At 39.9% G+C, this 18556-nt stretch overlaps 1 protein-coding gene across 1 annotated transcript in view; it reads right to left on the minus strand.

Moving 5' to 3' along the window:
* Positions 1-353: 353 nt before the first annotated feature.
* luzp2 (leucine zipper protein 2) overlaps positions 354-18556 on the minus strand; it is a 110629-nt gene continuing 92426 nt past the window's right edge. The window contains exons 8-12 of the mRNA XM_053499850.1: positions 18344-18418; positions 17938-18105; positions 9510-9611; positions 2924-2998; positions 354-1359 (exon numbers count right to left, since the gene is read on the minus strand). Coding sequence (XP_053355825.1) covers positions 1267-1359; positions 2924-2998; positions 9510-9611; positions 17938-18105; positions 18344-18418 — 513 coding nt within the window. The 3' untranslated portion in view covers positions 354-1266. The remainder of the gene's footprint in view (positions 1360-2923; positions 2999-9509; positions 9612-17937; positions 18106-18343; positions 18419-18556) is intronic.

Below are 18556 nucleotides of genomic sequence, written 5' to 3' on the forward strand. Positions count from 1 at the left end.
CCCTAAATGTAAATGTGGGTATAAATGGATATAAAGTTTGGTGTCTTACTTTAATAAATATAAAAAAATGAATTACGGACAATATGCTGAAATACTGAAATAATATAGCTGATACTATAAAAGAAGAATAAAAGTTGGATTTAAACAGCTGGAAACAGTTACTCTGCTTCATCTCACTACATTGTCATTAATTAATTTCCCGTCCCAGGATGACACGGAGGTTTTTGTGCTTCACGTAATGTGAGAGGGAAAGGTAGCTCGAACAGACAGGTGGATACAAGCGTGAGTCTATCGGACAAGTGATGAGTCTCGCTTCTTTCTTTTTTCTCCACAAAGAATCATTTATGCACACATTTAGTGAAAATCACGGTTTTATTGAAAGGACACAGGAAGGTAGAGAAACCGAGACATGTAGCAGTAGATTAAGTCCTCAGTGCATGGCACATCATTCTCAGGGAGACGACTCACTGTGAGTCTGTTTTTTTTTTTTTTTTCCTTTTTCTCTTTAAATTTTCGCACCAAAAGCTTTCAAGTTGTTCAGTGATCAAAGTTGGCCAGCCAACTCTGAATTAACTCGATTCATACTAAGAGTTACAGGATACAGAAAAGGGAAGAGATTAAATGAAAACTACCATCATCACAAAAAAGGACCAAATCTTTACATTTAAATCCTAACTCTTTGTCATTCCTTGTGTAATTTAAGAGGAGTTTTAGCACTGGGCAGTTTAAAACAGAACCAGCGTGATGTCAGATCCGTATCCGTGCTTCTGGTATCGACTTTCGGCGGGCCGCGTCCGAGAGCGATGCGAATTAGGAGTGTGTCTCCGGCGTGTGGTGCAAGTCCACAAAGTTCTCAACTACAAACACCACAAATCAAAAGATGTCCACAATCGCTGAAGAAATTCCGAAAAAACTTAAAAGGATAAAAGAACAGTTGTGTTATCATGAAACGTAAAGAAAACGAAAGAAAAGACCAGTACTGTTATAAACGTCAAACCTAAAAGTCTATAGTGCATGCCGTTGTACTAATCTGCTGGATCTCAGGTCAAACTCAGACGTTTTGGGTTCTTCCTCTACAAGAACAGTGATACTTACATGGTGTGTGTGTGTGTGTGTGTGTGTGTGTGTGTCTGTGTGTGTGCTTTCTATTCTCTGTAAGTGACAGGTCAGGGGAGTTAAACCGATTAAACCGATACCACACGAAAAAAAAAAAATCTGCCAAAGTCTTTTAGTCGTGTTTGTCCAGCTGTCTTGTTTAGTCGTGTCTCAGTTGTGTTTGTCCAGCTGTGGCTTTTTTCCTTCCTCCATTTTCCCGCTGTCCCCCGGTGTCTGTGCGTCAGTGTGTTCCAGAGTCTTCGGCTGTAATGGTGGGGGAGAGGAAACAGGATGAAAAGAAGATATTAGAAATATGTCATGCTAATAAAAAGATGGAATGAAACACAACATCTTTATCTTATTAAATTAAAAAAACATAAAGAACGATTTAACACATTAAGACATACAGTATTGCATGCTTGCTTTGACACATGCATGCTTTATGGCTGAAATTTACACAGAGAAACATTAACAGAGGAATAAAATAACCCCATCTGGTTACAGTCAATGAGATTACTGATTTTCAGATTAATATCCATAGGAATGGGAACAAAACATGCACTCAGTTTGGAAAAATATATAATTGTAGTGCATTGAAAACATGATTGCATATTTTCAACAAAAAAATATGCACTCATTTTAAATCTGTCTGTCACCAATTCAGACTGGCGGCACACCATGAAGAGATAAAGCTGAAACGACTGGAATTAGGTTAAGAACAACACATCCGTCCAACACGTTATTAAACACAGGAAGGATGGAAACCTCAACTGTACAAGGGGAATGTGCGCGGGAAAGCAACCTGGGGACGGGGACAATTGAACGAAAATATGTCCAGTAGAAATCAGAGCTATGTTTAATGGTGAAAGTTGGAGCTGTGATGAGAAGTCACGGGATTGGGACTAAACAGCTGTGTGTCCATAAGAAATCCACTTATAATTAGAATTAAGCTTTAGTTTGCTAGAGAGCATAAGGACTGGACTTGGGAGCGATGGACAAAGGTCATGTGACCTGATGAGTCCAGATTGAGCCTATTCCAGAGTGATGGGCGTGTCAGGGTGAGAAGGGAAGGACATGAAGCGATGCTCCCATCATGCATAGTGTCCACTGTACAAGCCTCTGGAGACAGTGTTATGATCTGGGGTTGATCAGTTACTCAGGTCTAGACTCAGTAACATTATGGGGCAATAAAATGAAGTCAAGCTAAAGACACACAAACAAAATCTTAAAGTTTGCAACAGATTAATGAGGTTATATAAAAGCAAATATAACACTTTACTACGTGTCAGAGACGCACCACTGAGATGCTGGATCTCCCATCAGCCCCTGCATGTCACTTGACTGTAATTTTGGTTTGTTTTTTTTGTTTGTATTTAGTTTATGGTTTTGCACTTTGTGTTCTGTTGTCATATTTCACATACTGGTGATTATCTCCAGGTCTAAATCACAGTTTGAGATCTCAAGGTCCTGTTCTTCTTCCTTGTTTGTTTCACGATTTTTAATACAGAAAATCCTTGTCTGTAACCTCGTCTATTCATATCCGTAAGAGTACGCAAGGCAAAATACTATATTACTATTGTACATCATTAACACTGACATGGGAGTGCCACGCGCATTACTGATAACATGACACTGCTAAAAAAAACAACTGGACATAAACTGTCATAACACACAACACTGTACAGTACTGTATATAGTTATGTATTATAAAATGTGATATGGAAATGTTATCTTTATGAAGTGTTTATGTTTGTTTGTTTGTTTTAGTGATGATGATGAAGATGATGAAGATGATGATGATGATGATGATGATGATGATGTTGTGTACCTGGTGGTGAGCAGGTTGGTCAGATTTCTTCCCAGATGTTCTCTCAGTTTGATTCTGGAAACATTCAGCACCAACCTGAGCAGCAAAAGTGCGACATTTCAGAATAAACACATCAAGGCGTATAGGCAGAGCACTGACCTTCATTCCTCAAATTTACATCTACAAAGAGAAAATTCAGAATCAGATTTTTCAATTGTCATAGAGCATCTTAGTTGCTTTTAAACAGAAAAAAAGTAAGATTGGAAACATGATGATTCTAACTGAGAAACCACGAAATAAACAAAATAACATAAATAAAGTAAAGCAATACAATAAATACACATAATTACATTAAATATACAACATTGGCACAGGTAGCCCTTCCTGACACAACCCACCTATTTTATTCAGACTCGGGTTTTATCCAGTGGCTGAGGTTTAGGCATTGGATCTGAATCGGACCCAAGCCTTCTGCATGGCAGGTGAGAAACCTACCACTGAGCCACCAATACCCTGATTGATGAAGTAATTCATATTTATCATTATATTTTATTTATTAGAAATATAACTAAAATTGTGCAAGATATAAATACACTTAGGGACACACTTGAGCATAAATGAGACAGCCTGCGAAACTCTCAAGTAACTTCTGCATAGCGTTTAATCTGTAGTTACATCTGGAGTCTGAATACTGATGTGAGCTTAACACATAAATCTTATATCTTATAAAGTAAGAACAGCCTCGCTTATCTGATTTTTAGTCAGACATTGATCCTGTAATTGCTGTATCTAAATAATGCATACAGTTCATTTAGTTTTTACTATATATCACAAACATTTAATTTTAGAAGGTTAAAAAAGTTCACCAGGTTCTTCATAACAATGTTATTAATACAGATGTCAGCTCTTTTTAGTCTGAAGGCATTAAAGTCGCTCATACACATGGTGTTTGTGCTTGGTAAATAATTGAGGTCGCATTGGAAACGTACTTTATATATTTGTGAATGCAGAGCGATCTCCATCATTTACACCTTCAGAGCATTTAATTCTCTGCTAAACCTACTGTAGAAGTGGGTTTAAATTCTAAATAAATTGAATCAAGCCTTCAGCAGATCAGCAGATTTAGAGCTTCTAACCCTAAAGAGTCCTAACGCGTGGCCATGGTACGAACATGGTGCATTTTAGATATAATACGCGTGGGTGAGAGTAGGTCTGTACGGTCCGCAGTACTGAGGAGAGAGCAGCTGTCTGACTAAACCCACATTCACACCCAGTCACAGAAGCACTTTCAGTAAGAACATCAACACATCTGATAACGTTATGGCGTCTTAAACAACACGCCGTCTCTGCACTGATCACTTCTAAGTCCTTCTGAATCGCCTCTGAACCATCCATGTCGTTCTGTTCACAGCTAACGCTTAGCTACAAAGCTAACCAGCTTCTAACAAAGGCTGAATCCCAAATCCCTCTCTAACCCCTAAACAAGGGCACTACTTGGAGTGTGGAACAAGGGACTGTACACCCTACATAGTGCAATATCTTTACATTTTACAGTATTTGGGATTCGATCCCAGAACCCGAAAGTTAACGGAGCTGATAATCTAAAGTGTAATAAGTGTAAATATACAGTAAATCTGGTGAGTTTCTCAGGACTGTTCACCACCTCCATGGTTTATTCTCATTACCTTTTTGGCTACAGAGTACCGCTAGGAGTTTAACACCACTCTCACCTCCTGTTAACTACACTAACTGTTGCTCGCCAGCTCCACTAGTCATGGTTAGTTAGTTATGTGTAGGCGGAGCAAAATAACTGGGTAAATAAAAAAACAAATGATAATCTTTTGATATATTGATATTTTGCTTTTTTTGCTTTTTTATACATATCTTGTTCTTATTTGTAAAGTTTATTTTACTTTTACTTTGTACAGTACATTTTCACTAGTTATCCTTATTTTCTAACGTATTTCTCTTATTACAGTAGCCTATATTTTACTTTGTACAGCATATTTTACTAGTTAATTTTATTTTTTAAAGTATTTCTTTCATTCCTATTATTTTTTATGTCTAAGCTTTTACTATTTTTTTCTTTTAAGGTCACTGGAGGTCGTACAAGCATTTCACTGCATATCGTACTGTGTATGACTGTGTATGTGACAAATAAAATTTGAATTTGATTTGAATTTGATTAATAAACCGTTTGTGAACCTGTTGTATAAAAGCGATATCACACTCGAGATATCTTTAGCCGTGATATCTTCAGGACCAGAGTTATGCTCTACACCCTGTATAATATGTTCATTAAGTATTTATTTAAATAAAAAAAAAAAAGAAGAGAATGTGGGTGTGTATATAAAGGATACAGGGTTTTATGGTAAACACCAAGATATAAGATTTTATAAGAGCCACATATCTGTTTTAGGTATATATATATATATATATATATATACAAAATAAAACAGCATTTTTATAATTTAGTTGAATCCTGTTAATCTTTTAAAAAAAAAAGAAACCTTTAGTCGTATTTGTTACAAATATTATAAACTGAGCTATCTTATATAACGGTCTAATGTTAGCTAACTCAAACATGTGCTTATTGATTTTTATGTCACATTAATAGACTCAAAACACTGGATAATAAACATATAGAAAAGAGAAATCAATAAGCTAGAAACAGAGGCTGCTGTACTGGTGCCTATGTTTTCAAACAGGAACGTCGAGCTGAGATGACGGCATCAGTGTTCAAACGACTCCAATCTGATAATATGTGTGTTTATATGCTTTAGGCATTTAATTAGAATAAACTTTTTTGACATGAGCAAAGTGGTTCTGTCTGAGCAAAAAGAAGAAGAAGAGAAAAGATGTATTTTTCTCCCACTTTTCCAGTAGATCCCGATTGATTAGATACTTTACTGGGTGTGAAATGGAAAGCCACTCAGAGTCCCTCCTTAGCCAGTGCCGCAGTGAATACAAGTAAAGACTTGAAAGAGATACGTCTGAGTTCATAAGCAATGGAAGTTCATTTCGCATGACGTCCCCTATGTTACCCCCAAGTAGGACTAAGATTATATTTATTCTGACGAGACAAAAATTATCAAATGAAGTGTTTATAGAATCAATATTTACCCACTAAACACTTTATTAAAAGTTTACACTCCTCTCTTATTCCCATTGACCCAATTGAGATGGGGTCACACTCTCCCGATTGATACGTTTTCATTCTGATTAGGTGATTATTGCCATTATTAGTGGAATATTAGAGTTCATGTAAACACATCCAATGACATAAGGAGTAGGTCTAAGGTAATCATTTCTCACTACAGAATGAACCATACAGGCGAACCATAAAAATAACTTAAGGTTTTTCATTTTCTCTCCTTCATTAAAAGAGAAAGTGATATAATTCATAAACAGAATGATGTCGCCTCGCAAGTTAATTGTAAGCCATATACTGTACATAAATTCTCCAGCATGCCTTTAAAAAAAAACATATTATTACCATTTTTTTTTTCAATTCACTAGTGCAAGATTATGACTATGTGTTTTTTTTATGAGTGTGAATGCTTAAATATTTTAATAGAGTGGGAAGAAAAACTATGTGAACCTTTTGGAATTTCATAGTTTGCTGTATGAATTGACTAACCCTTGACTTTAATGAAGATCAGATCACATTTGTCATGTTTCATTTGTCATCTAATGTAAGGGTATTGACAAATACAATGCGCCTAAAGTAATAACACAAATAAATTTTAATCTTTTATGCCTTTATGGTGAACAACCATATAATCCCCATAGTGCTAGTGGAAAAAGTGTGTGAATCCCTCAGTTAACGACCTCGAAAACATTAATTGGAGTCGGGTGTTAGCAGGTGTGGACTAGAGATACCGACTGATTAAAAACCACACAAACCTTTTTAGTTTGCTCCACACAAGAGGAGAATGTTTATGTGGGCAACGCCTCGCCAACAAAAGCTTTCAGAGGATCTCTGACCAGAATTGTTGATTTACATCAAGCTGGAAAGGGTTCCAAAGTGGTTTTAAGGTTTGAACCTGGGATCTTCCAAACCGTAGTCCAATGCTCCATGAGACGTCCAAAGAATATGACCGAGCTAAAGCAGTTCTACAAGCGAGAATGGGATAACATTCCTCCTAAATGATGTGCAGATCTGATCCACAGCTAAAGCGCCTGGTTAAGGTTATTGCTGCCAACAGGGCGGGGCCAACCAGTTATTACTTCCCAGGGTTCACTTACTTTTTCCACTCTCATTTTGAATGTTGCATGAGTTTGTTCAATAAAGATGCGAAAAATTGATTTTTTTTATGTTATTATTTTAGGCAAATTATATATATTTAAATATCTTGACTCAGATGAAGATCACATCACATTTAATGACAAACTAAAACCATGAGATTCCAAAAGATTTCCATACTTTTTATCGCCACTGTATCTTTTTACAGATAAACTTCAAAATGCTATAAATTCACACATGTGTGTGCTAACGACCATGCCAAATTTATCTATTTTCATTTTCTCTACACTGCCTGAATGTGCCTGATCCCTTTTTCCAGTCGAAACCCTTAGTATGTACTGGTTACTGTATGTGAACCTCCACTGTGTGGTTACTGTTTACTTGGTAAAAATGGTAAGTGACAAAAATATAGAAGTGAATCTTCGTGAAGCTAGTCCAATTACTGCTGCTTTCACACTAAGCTTTTTTTTCCTCCTTGAACACCAGCACATGTTCCTCCATGCAGCTCCTACAGCACGGCTCCGGCAGAACCGCGGCTGCAAATTACAGGTTTAAATTAATGTGCTCGTTCTAACACATTATCATCGCTATAGTAACAGCTCATTCACAACAGCATGTACAGCACACGTACAAAAACTGTTAAATATCTACAGTTTTCTGCAACAAGGCTTTTATTTATTAAGTGACTCCAAATGAATTCCAAGCTTCTTTATAAGAGAGTATATGCAATTAGCACAAACTATAAATTGCATTATTTTATTAATTCGACTAATGAAAATTGCAAAGTTGCAATGTGGGAATACTGGGGGAAAAGAAGCGAGGAAGAAAAATAGGTCTGTGTGCAGTGCCAGGATGGGATGCGGGCACAGGCTGGTGAGCGGTGGGCAGAGTGGGCCCATGTGGACAGCCTCTCCTGCGAGTTTACTCGACCAGCACCTGTCGTGATCTGCTGAACCGGCCCCTCCCAGCTCTCATGGAACACACGGTGGCCTTTTCCTCTTCGTCGGCAGGGTCACGGAATCCAGCTATTTTTGAGAGTTCCAGTGCCAGGAGGAGCTCCAGCAGTGCGCTTGTGCCCGTCCTCAACGCTGATCAAAGGCATCATTCCATTCATTACTTTGAAGTCCTGGGTGCATAGCAACTCACATGTCACTCCTCATGCTTCTCGCGTCCTCAGTGGTTCTTTGTCGCTTTCCAGGTCCAGACAAACAGACCGCTAGAGAGGGAGCCTGACAGAAACCCCGAGCTTCACTCCCCGCTGTGTTGTATAGCGCGGGGAGAAGCCCGAGACCCGTTAATGATGACTAGCCACCAGCCAGTGCCCCTTCCCATGGCCCCGCCCCCTGGCACACCTGCAGAAAGGGAGGCCACCTACCTAGTGAACCACAGAGTGAGCGAGGAGCAACAGGAGATTTCGGTGCTTGCCACACTGTATACTTAACTACCATTAGATTTCTTATTTGTCATATCGGACTTTTTATTATAAATCATCCCTTGCTTTTCTGTTGCATCACATTACATTTGACAAATAAAAGAATTGATATTGTTTTCTTCTTCAGTGCACATTCCCTATGTCTTATTATTATTATTTCTTTCCTCACAAGTTGCGGTGTTTAAACTCTGCAGTCTAGACTCTGTTGCAAATCCTCGTCTCAGACGGAAATCTAGCAACCTCAGAGGCAACATGCAGGTCATGTACATAGCCAGACTGGCGCATCAGGAAATTCAGCTCAAGCATCTGCGTAACCCGAACGTCACTGCATGGAACTTTATTAGCGTTAATGCACCGACTCTGAACGCGGCCCTGAGATACATCTCTGTCAGTTTGCTTGATAACGTCACGTCACTATTCAGTGAGATGAATCTCCTCTGCGGTGCGTTCCTCGCCTCCACTCGTCTCTCGACTCTCCCGCTCTGTATCTGTCTGTACTGTGACATATTGATACAGATTTCTCATTCTGTTTTAAGCCTCACCAACAAGGGAACCTCATATCACACACTGTCAGGCTGATATGCAGGAGATTTGTCAACTCGGAGACAATGAGCGAACGGAAAAACACAAGCCGTGTCCGTGACCATCCCTTACAAACAAATGTCTTTTTAACAAGTTCTCCATCAGCCCTCAAACTTTTCAGCAGAAATATACATGTTTGTTCCCACCCCTGATCATTTCCCATGCTGCCTGTGAACTGGAGCGGTTTTACTGTAATCAGTCATGTATTGATCCATGCGAAGGGGTTTGGCATCCAGAGCAGAATCACGAATGGTTTCCGATGCTGAAACGATGCCCTGAAACCCGATGAGCTGCTTATTAGGATAAAAAAAAAAAGCTATTAAAATGTAATAGCAGCACACATTTACCTTTACCATGGGGCATTCCTTGGCAGCTGTACCATCTCTCCTCATTATCTCCATGTTCACAGGAGATTTACTTGTTGTGATTCTGGGAACTTTCGGGATATCCTGAAAGTGAAGTCATGAAAAGTTCATTGCAAAAACACTACAAGTGAACGAATCAAACTTTTTGCACTTATTTACTATTTAAGTGTATAGAACAATGTTAAGAGCATCTTATGCAAATTTTGAAAGATCTTCAGTTTAAGACTAATTATTAGGTCATATACAGTACATAATAATACTGATGTATATTTCAGTTTATTAGCAACACATTTGATTTCTAATATGAATCAACCTGCTATGATGATATACATTATGCCACCATACAATCTGAATTCATCAGGCAAAGAATTACCATTTGATTATCTACCATTATTAGAATAAGGTTTTGTCCTTTTTTTTTCAATCATTTCAGTTAATACCATTTAAATTGATGCACCATTTTCCCACATTTCATAAATTTCATATTACACGTACTACGGACACGTACTTTTTTTTCATAAAAGTAGTAAGTGCAAGACTTCTGCAGTCCAAACACAGGTGTTCAAGTAAAACTAGGACTTTTGATTCTACAGAATAACAGAACACAGTTTTGAGAGTAAAATCTTCCTTTCTGTCTCTATATAATCCCCTGATACACTAATGAACTTATCCCAGTGTTTCACTAGTGCTTGGACACCATCAGTACGCTGGAGCCGTGATCGGACTGCTTGCTCCGCCGGCCTCCCAGGAACTCCTTTAATGGCCCAAACATGTGGAAATGGCTTGGAGCAAGGTCAGGACTGTATGGGGGACGTGGCAATAACTCACAGGATACAGGATAGTTTGAGTGTATGATTGTGTGTATGACTGTAACGGGCACATGGCATGCCACTTCACTATAATGTGACATGGTACCCCTATGGCTGCCCACGATTCACTATCTGAGCCCTTAAATGACCAGGAATGAGCTTTTAGCAACCTAATAAACCTACAGAAAATCTAAAAATGTCATGGCAAGCTGTGAATCACTTATAGCTCATCGTGATTTGTGAAAAACAATGTCAGAACTGGGCTTAAGTTGCTGATGTTTCATTGCATGAGTCTACTATTTCACACTCTTATAGCCTAAAAATGAACAGCGGTATGTATAGTAATACGACTACATGTTTGTGTAGAGAGTGTATTCATCAGCTCGGTTTTATTCCTTTGTCTAGCGCCTAACCCTAATGGGAGCAATTCTGGTTTACTGCACACTTAAAAATCATTTCAACCTGTACCACTGTTTTTTTTAATTTTTTTTTATTTTGTGGTTTATTTCAGTTCATCTGTGCGCGGGGAACAAAAGCGCAGCGTTCACGGGCAATTCCGGTGGATAAGTTTTGATGTAAAAGCTCTTGGGTTCAGAATGTATCTCATGTATGTTTCTGACTCAAGGCCCATGGGTTAAAGACTTCCCGCTGGCTCGTTTCATTCGACATGTGCGATCTCACACTATCTATAATTCACAGCAGGAGCATAGTGTAATACTGTCTACCATGTTCTGTGTGTGCTGGCTAAAACCAATACCATTCTGATGTGTTTGATGCAATTCAGACACCAGCATCTGAAATCGAGTGAGAAACATTCCAGGTGTTGGTCTTTTGCGGTGTTGAATATTTAAGTGGAAAAAAAAATCTTTAACTGGGAGTAAAACTCTGGAGATCTGGTCATGAGAAGGTCTTCAGCATCATCTGGTCTTCATAGATTGAGACGAAAATCTCACACCCGAGCTGTCTCCACAGCAACAACTGAAATCTTTGATGGTGATTTTAAAAGGTACCCCAGGTGTTAGTTGTGTTTTAATTAGTAGTATTAACACCCTTGCACTGTATTCACTTCCCTGATCGCTAGTCTCCGTTTTTAAATTGCGCAATAAACTGTTTAGACTGTGAGGCCAAGACTCAAAAGAGACCATGCAAACTCCATGTACAGTAAGGTGGGAATCAATCCTGTTTAGGAATCGAACCTCGACCCTGGAGGTGCAATCTGACGGTGCTAACCACCGTACCGCCCAAGAGAAAGCTGAGCCTTCTGCATCCTGCTGTTAATCCGATCATCTGTAAAGTCTGATATCACGGATATTCCTCACACCTGTCCGCCTTCTACCGCGGCCTTATCACACAGTGTACTTATTTACGAGTTTTAAAGCAGCAAAAGGAGCCTAAACTTCATTTTATTGCTCATTACTAAACACAAGCACCCATATTTCCCATCACAAGGATTTTACACAGCAGTTTTCTCTACTTCCAGAGAATTATGTTGCATAATTAATCAGCGTTAACGCTCGCAGCATGAAAACAATATGTGCAGTTTATCAGCTACAGTATACTGTATAGACTAATTCTGCTAAACAAAGTAATTACATTGCAGTGTGTTATTTTAAAAGATATAGCATTAAATATTTATATATAAATATATATATATATATATATATATATATATATATATATATATATATAGTATAAAAGTTCACTTAGATTATATCATTTAGGTTATAATAGAGTTCGAACTCAGCCTTCTGCCAGTCTTAGACTGAAGTGTAGACGAGGTGAATGACCTGTTGAAAAGTCAGTGAGTAATACACACAAGTTCTACATTTCTTTATCACTTATGTGGTATGTAATAGTGGATTTTGGTTTATGATTTTTAGATGATAAAATAATAATAAAGCAGTGATTATAACCATGGCAACCAACGCTTACATTCTGTACGAAGGTGAGTTATCTACACTAGCTTGTAATCTAGACAGGCTTTATTATTTAGAGATGATCACTCACACACTTACTCATCGTCTATAGCACTTTATCTTGTATTCCTATATTATTAAAAAAAAAAATCTGCATAGTCACAATTGAGAGAGGCAATGTGAGAGGGTGAGGGATAGAGGGAGAGAGATTGAGATGATGTTAGAGGGTGAGAGAAAGAGAACGAGAAAGAGGAGGGGAGAGGGAGACGATGTTAATGGGTGAGAGAGTTTTTTACTATAAAATTAAAGATACTCCAAACTAACACAAGCCCTGTACTTTTTTATACTTGAATGAGAGTCATTCTGTACTTTTACTTTGAGATGAGAAAGAAGCAACAGGAGAAGGTCGAATTCATCATCATCATGTTCATCATAATCATCATCATCATCATCATCATCATCTTGCATCTGTAATTAGCAGAGAGTCAAGTAAAAGGTGAGAGTGAGTAAAAAGTGAGAGTGGTAAAGGTGAGAGTGGGTAAAATGTGAGAGTGGTAAAGTTAAGAGTGGGTAAAAGATGAGAGTGGTAAAGTTAAGAGTGGGTAAAAGGTGAGAGTGGTAAAGGTGAGAGTGGGTAAAAGATTAAAGTGGTAAAGTTAAGAGTGGGTAAAAGGTGAGAGTGGTAAAGTTGAGAGTGGTAAAGGTGAGAGTGGGTAAAAGGTGAGAGTGGGTAAAAGGTGAGAGTGGTAAAGTTAAGAGTGGGTAAAAGGTGAGAGTGATAAAGTTGAGAGTGGTAAAGTTGAGAGTGGTAAAGTTAAGAGTGGGTAAAAGTTGAGAGTGGTAAAGTTGAGAGTGGTAAAGTTGAGAGTGGTAAAGTTAAGAGTGGGTAAAAGGTGAGAGTGGTAAAGTTGAGAGTGGTAAAGTTGAGAGTGGTAAAGTTGAGAGTGGTAAAGTTGAGAGTGGTAAAGGTGAGAGTGGGTAAAAGGTGAGAGTGGTAAAGGTGAGAGTGGTAAAGGTGAGAGTGGGTAAAAGGTGAGAGTGGTAAAGGTGAGAGTGGGTAAAAGGTGAGAGTGGGTAAAAGGTGAGAGTGGTAAAGGTAAGAGTGGGTAAAAGGTGAGAGTGGTAAAGTTGAGAGTGGTAAAGTTGAGAGTGGTAAAGGTGAGAGTGGGTAAAAGGTGAGAGTGGGTAAAAGGTGAGAGTGGGTAAAAGGTGAGAGTGGGTAAAAGGTGAGAGTGGTAAAGGTGAGAGTGGGTAAAAGGTGAGAGTGGTAAAGGTAAGAGTGGGTAAAAGGTGAGAGTGGGTAAAAGGTGAGAGTGGTAAAGGTGAGAGTGGTAAAGGTGAGAGTGGGTAAAAGGTGAGAGTGGTAAAGGTGAGAGTGAGTAAAAAGTGAGAGTGGGTAAAAGGTGAGAGTGGTAAAGTTGAGAGTGGTAAAGTTAAGAGTGGGTAAAAGGTGAGAGTGGTAAAGGTGAGAGTGGTAAAGGTGAGAGTGGGTAAAAGGTGAGAGTGGTAAAGTTAAGAGTGGGTAAAAGGTGAGAGTGGTAAAGTTGAGAGTGGTAAAGTTGAGAGTGGTAAAGGTGAGAGTGGGTAAAAGGTGAGAGTGGTAAAGGTGAGAGTGGGTAAAATGTGAGAGTGGTAAAGTTAAGAGTGGGTAAAAGGTGAGAGTGGTAAAGTTGAGAGTGGTAAAGTTGAGAGTGGTAAAGGTGAGAGTGGGTAAAAGGTGAGAGTGGTAAAGGTGAGAGTGGGTAAAAGGTGAGAGTGGTAAAGGTGAGAGTGGGTAAAAGGTGAGAGTGGGTAAAAGGTGAGAGTGGTAAAGGTGAGAGTGGGTAAAAGGTGAGAGTGGTAAAGGTGAGAGTGAGTAAAAAGTGAGAGTGGGTAAAAGGTGAGAGTGGGTAAAAGGTGAGAGTGGTAAAGTTAAGAGTGGGTAAAAGGTGAGAGTGGTAAAGGTGAGAGTGGGTAAAAGGTGAGAGTGGGTAAAAGGTGAGAGTGGTAAAGTTAAGAGTGGGTAAAAGGTGAGAGTGGTAAAGTTGAGAGTGGTAAAGGTGAGAGTGGGTAAAAGGTGAGAGTGGTAAAGTTGAGAGTGGTAAAGGTGAGAGTGGGTAAAAGGTGAGAGTGGTAAAGGTGAGAGTGGGTAAAAGGTGAGAGTGGTAAAGGTGAGAGTGGGTAAAAGGTGAGAGTGGGTAAAAGGTGAGAGTGGTAAAGGTGAGAGTGGGTAAAAGGTGAGAGTGGTAAAGGTGAGAGTGAGTAAAAAGTGAGAGTGGGTAAAAGGTGAGAGTGGGTAAAAGGTGAGAGTGGTAAAGTTAAGAGTGGGTAAAAGGTGAGAGTGGTAAAGGTGAGAGTGGGTAAAAGGTGAGAGTGGGTAAAAGGTGAGAGTGGTAAAGTTAAGAGTGGGTAAAAGGTGAGAGTGGTAAAGTTGAGAGTGGTAAAGGTGAGAGTGGGTAAAAGGTGAGAGTGGGTAAAAGGTGAGAGTGGTAAAGTTAAGAGTGGGTAAAAGGTGAGAGTGATAAAGTTGAGAGTGGTAAAGTTGAGAGTGGTAAAGTTAAGAGTGGGTAAAAGTTGAGAGTGGTAAAGTTGAGAGTGGTAAAGTTGAGAGTGGTAAAGTTAAGAGTGGGTAAAAGGTGAGAGTGGTAAAGTTGAGAGTGGTAAAGTTAAGAGTGGGTAAAAGGTGAGAGTGGTAAAGTTGAGAGTGGTAAAGTTGAGAGTGGTAAAGTTAAGAGTGGGTAAAAGGTGAGAGTGGTAAAGTTGAGAGTGGTAAAGTTGAGAGTGGTAAAGTTGAGAGTGGTAAAGGTGAGAGTGGGTAAAAGGTGAGAGTGGTAAAGGTGAGAGTGGTAAAGGTGAGAGTGGGTAAAAGGTGAGAGTGGTAAAGGTGAGAGTGGGTAAAAGGTGAGAGTGGGTAAAAGGTGAGAGTGGTAAAGTTAAGAGTGGGTAAAAGGTGAGAGTGGTAAAGTTGAGAGTGGTAAAGTTGAGAGTGGTAAAGGTGAGAGTGGGTAAAAGGTGAGAGTGGGTAAAAGGTGAGAGTGGGTAAAAGGTGAGAGTGGGTAAAAGGTGAGAGTGGTAAAGGTGGGAGTGGGTAAAAGGTGAGAGTGGTAAAGGTGAGAGTGGGTAAAAGGTGAGAGTGGGTAAAAGGTGAGAGTGGTAAAGGTGAGAGTGGTAAAGGTGAGAGTGGGTAAAAGGTGAGAGTGGTAAAGGTGAGAGTGAGTAAAAAGTGAGAGTGGGTAAAAGGTGAGAGTGGTAAAGTTGAGAGTGGTAAAGTTAAGAGTGGGTAAAAGGTGAGAGTGGTAAAGGTGAGAGTGGTAAAGGTGAGAGTGGGTAAAAGGTGAGAGTGGTAAAGTTAAGAGTGGGTAAAAGGTGAGAGTGGTAAAGTTGAGAGTGGTAAAGTTGAGAGTGGTAAAGGTGAGAGTGGGTAAAAGGTGAGAGTGGTAAAGGTGAGAGTGGGTAAAATGTGAGAGTGGTAAAGTTAAGAGTGGGTAAAAGGTGAGAGTGGTAAAGTTGAGAGTGGTAAAGTTGAGAGTGGTAAAGGTGAGAGTGGGTAAAAGGTGAGAGTGGTAAAGGTGAGAGTGGGTAAAAGGTGAGAGTGGTAAAGGTGAGAGTGGGTAAAAGGTGAGAGTGGGTAAAAGGTGAGAGTGGTAAAGGTGAGAGTGGGTAAAAGGTGAGAGTGGTAAAGGTGAGAGTGAGTAAAAAGTGAGAGTGGGTAAAAGGTGAGAGTGGGTAAAAGGTGAGAGTGGTAAAGTTAAGAGTGGGTAAAAGGTGAGAGTGGTAAAGGTGAGAGTGGGTAAAAGGTGAGAGTGGGTAAAAGGTGAGAGTGCTAAAGGTAAGAGTGGGTAAAAGGTGAGAGTGGTAAAGGTGAGAGTGGTAAAGGTGAGAGTGGGTAAAAAGTGAGAGTGGTAAAGTTGAGAGTGGTAAAGGTGAGAGTGGGTAAAAGGTGAGAGTGGTAAAGGTGAGAGTGGGTAAAAAGTGAGAGTGGTAAAGTTAAGAGTGGGTAAAAGGTGAGAGTGGTAAAGGTGAGAGTGGGTAAAAGGTGAGAGTGGGTAAAAGGTGAGAGTGGTAAAGGTGAGAGTGGTAAAGGTGAGAGTGGGTAAAAGGTGAGAGTGGGTAAAAGGTGAGAGTGGTAAAGGTGAGAGTGGGTAAAAGGTAAGAGTGGGTAAAAGGTGAGAGTGGTAAAGGTGAGAGTGGGTAAAAGGTGAGAGTGGTAAAGGTGAGAGTGGGTAAAAGGTGAGAGTGGTAAAGGTGCGAGTGGGTAAAAGGTAAGAGTGGGTAAAAGGTGAGAGTGGTAAAGGTGAGAGTGGGTAAAAGGTGAGAGTGGTAAAGGTGAGAGTGGGTAAAAGGTGCGAGTGGTAAAGGTGAGAGTGGTAAAGGTGAGAGTGGGTAAAAGGTGAGAGTGGGTAAAAGGTGAGAGTGGTAAAGTTAAGAGTGGGTAAAAGGTGAGAGTGGGTAAAAGGTGAGAGTGGGTAAAAGGTGAGAGTGGTAAAGGTGAGAGTGGGTAAAAGGTGAGAGTGGTAAAGGTGAGAGTGGGTAAAAGGTGCGAGTGGTAAAGGTGAGAGTGGTAAAGGTGAGAGTGGGTAAAGGTGAGAGTGGGTAAAAGGTGAGAGTGGGTAAAAGGTGAGAGTGGTAAAGGTGCGAGTGGTAAAGGTGAGAGTGGGTAAAGGTGAGAGTGGGTAAAAGGTGAGAGTGGGTAAAAGGTGCGAGTGGGTAAAGGTGAGAGTGGTAAAAGGTGAGAGTGGGTAAAGGTGAGAGTGGTAAAGGTGCGAGTGGGTAAAAGGTGCAAGTGGGTAAAGGTGCGGATGCCATATTTTATATCTTGAAGCCACTATCTCTCTGCACCTGCCAGATTTTTTTTATGTTGTTCAGGAATTTCCTGGAAATCGGTGTGTCTCTAAGAATTGCCTGGCTAATATAAATATTCCAGCAAAATAAATGCATGAACAAACCTGGAAAGCTTTTGGTAAAAGTTACATGTTGCACTAACAGGCCACAAGAGCGATCTCTTCTCCAAGTGTGTTAAATATGAAGTGGGTTCCACTCACACTTTCCCCCAAAAGCTCATGCTAATGAATCTTTCACTCATACAAACAGTGTGTGTGTGTGTGTGTGTGTGTGTGTGTGTGTGTGTGTGTGTGTGTGTGTGTGTTCAGGCTAGGATTTTATCCTCATTGGTTCTGGGAGATTTCACCTGATTAGACTCTTAAAAGCGTTGTAGAAAATAGACAAGCGATAATGTTTCTGTAGCACCTACTGTAAGAATCTCTGTTACTTCAATATAATGTTGATTATTTTTCTATTACAGTACGTGATGCAGTGTTTATTTCTTTTACAAAAATACTCTACTCTTTCTGAGACCACCTCTTCAAGCGGACTTGAAGCCAGACTTTGGGCTCAGGTGTTCTCAGACACAATCCTGGGCCCTAATGAGAAAAAAGCCCTCAGTTACGTACACCTCTGACACCTTCTGTCCAAAGCGCTGACACTGGAGTCTCCTTCCATACATGCTACATAAACATCTCCTTACATGTAAATGATTACACAGGTTCCTTAATCTCTTTAAATAAAAACAAGTCCCTCTGAAGAAGCTTAGAAATGATGTCATGCTTGAATAAGTGCTTTAAAATGAACCTTCCAGAGCTGCTGTAATAGAAAATAAATCAACACCTTCCGACCAATCAGAGCGCAGACTTCCACAGTAGTCTGTACCTTCATGTGCGGCTCCCTGAAGGTGACTCTTGAGTTATTGATGAACGGAGAGTATCGCATCAAGTGAGTGGGCGTGGCTGGCAGTCTGTGTAAATCCACCGTCTGGGTTTGTAGGACGGATGAAAAACAAATATGGACCGTGTCCTTCAAAGCCCTCAGCTGGGACTCCTAAATCAAATCAGGACACAAATAAAGACAGAGATGAGACATGTTTCTAAACATGATGAATATTCTAATATCGAGCTAGTTTCTTCCCTCTGCGTATTCCTTAGGAGTAAAAACCAGCAAAAGTTTGAATCCTGACCCGAGAATAGACAGAGAATTTGCCAGAGCATCTGAGGACAGGCTGGTCCTAAAATAGGTACAGCTTCTAGTGCAAGAGAGATTTTATCATTTCTCTTCTCACCTTGTCCAGTGCTGCTTTCTCCAGTTCCTCTTTGGCCACTCGCAGCTTGTTCTCCAAGTCCATGAGCTGCTGACCCTTCAGAAAAGACACACAGCTTCATTAATGTTTATTAGGTGCACCTTTAGTTCCTACATCACTGTCTTAGCTCGAGGCAAAACAAAACAACATGGATCGCCGCAGGCTACGTCACCGGTCGAAAATGTCATCTCGCTG

The sequence above is a fragment of the Clarias gariepinus genome, chromosome 7, assembly GCF_024256425.1.
Source record: "Clarias gariepinus isolate MV-2021 ecotype Netherlands chromosome 7, CGAR_prim_01v2, whole genome shotgun sequence".
Classification (NCBI taxonomy): domain Eukaryota; kingdom Metazoa; phylum Chordata; class Actinopteri; order Siluriformes; family Clariidae; genus Clarias; species Clarias gariepinus.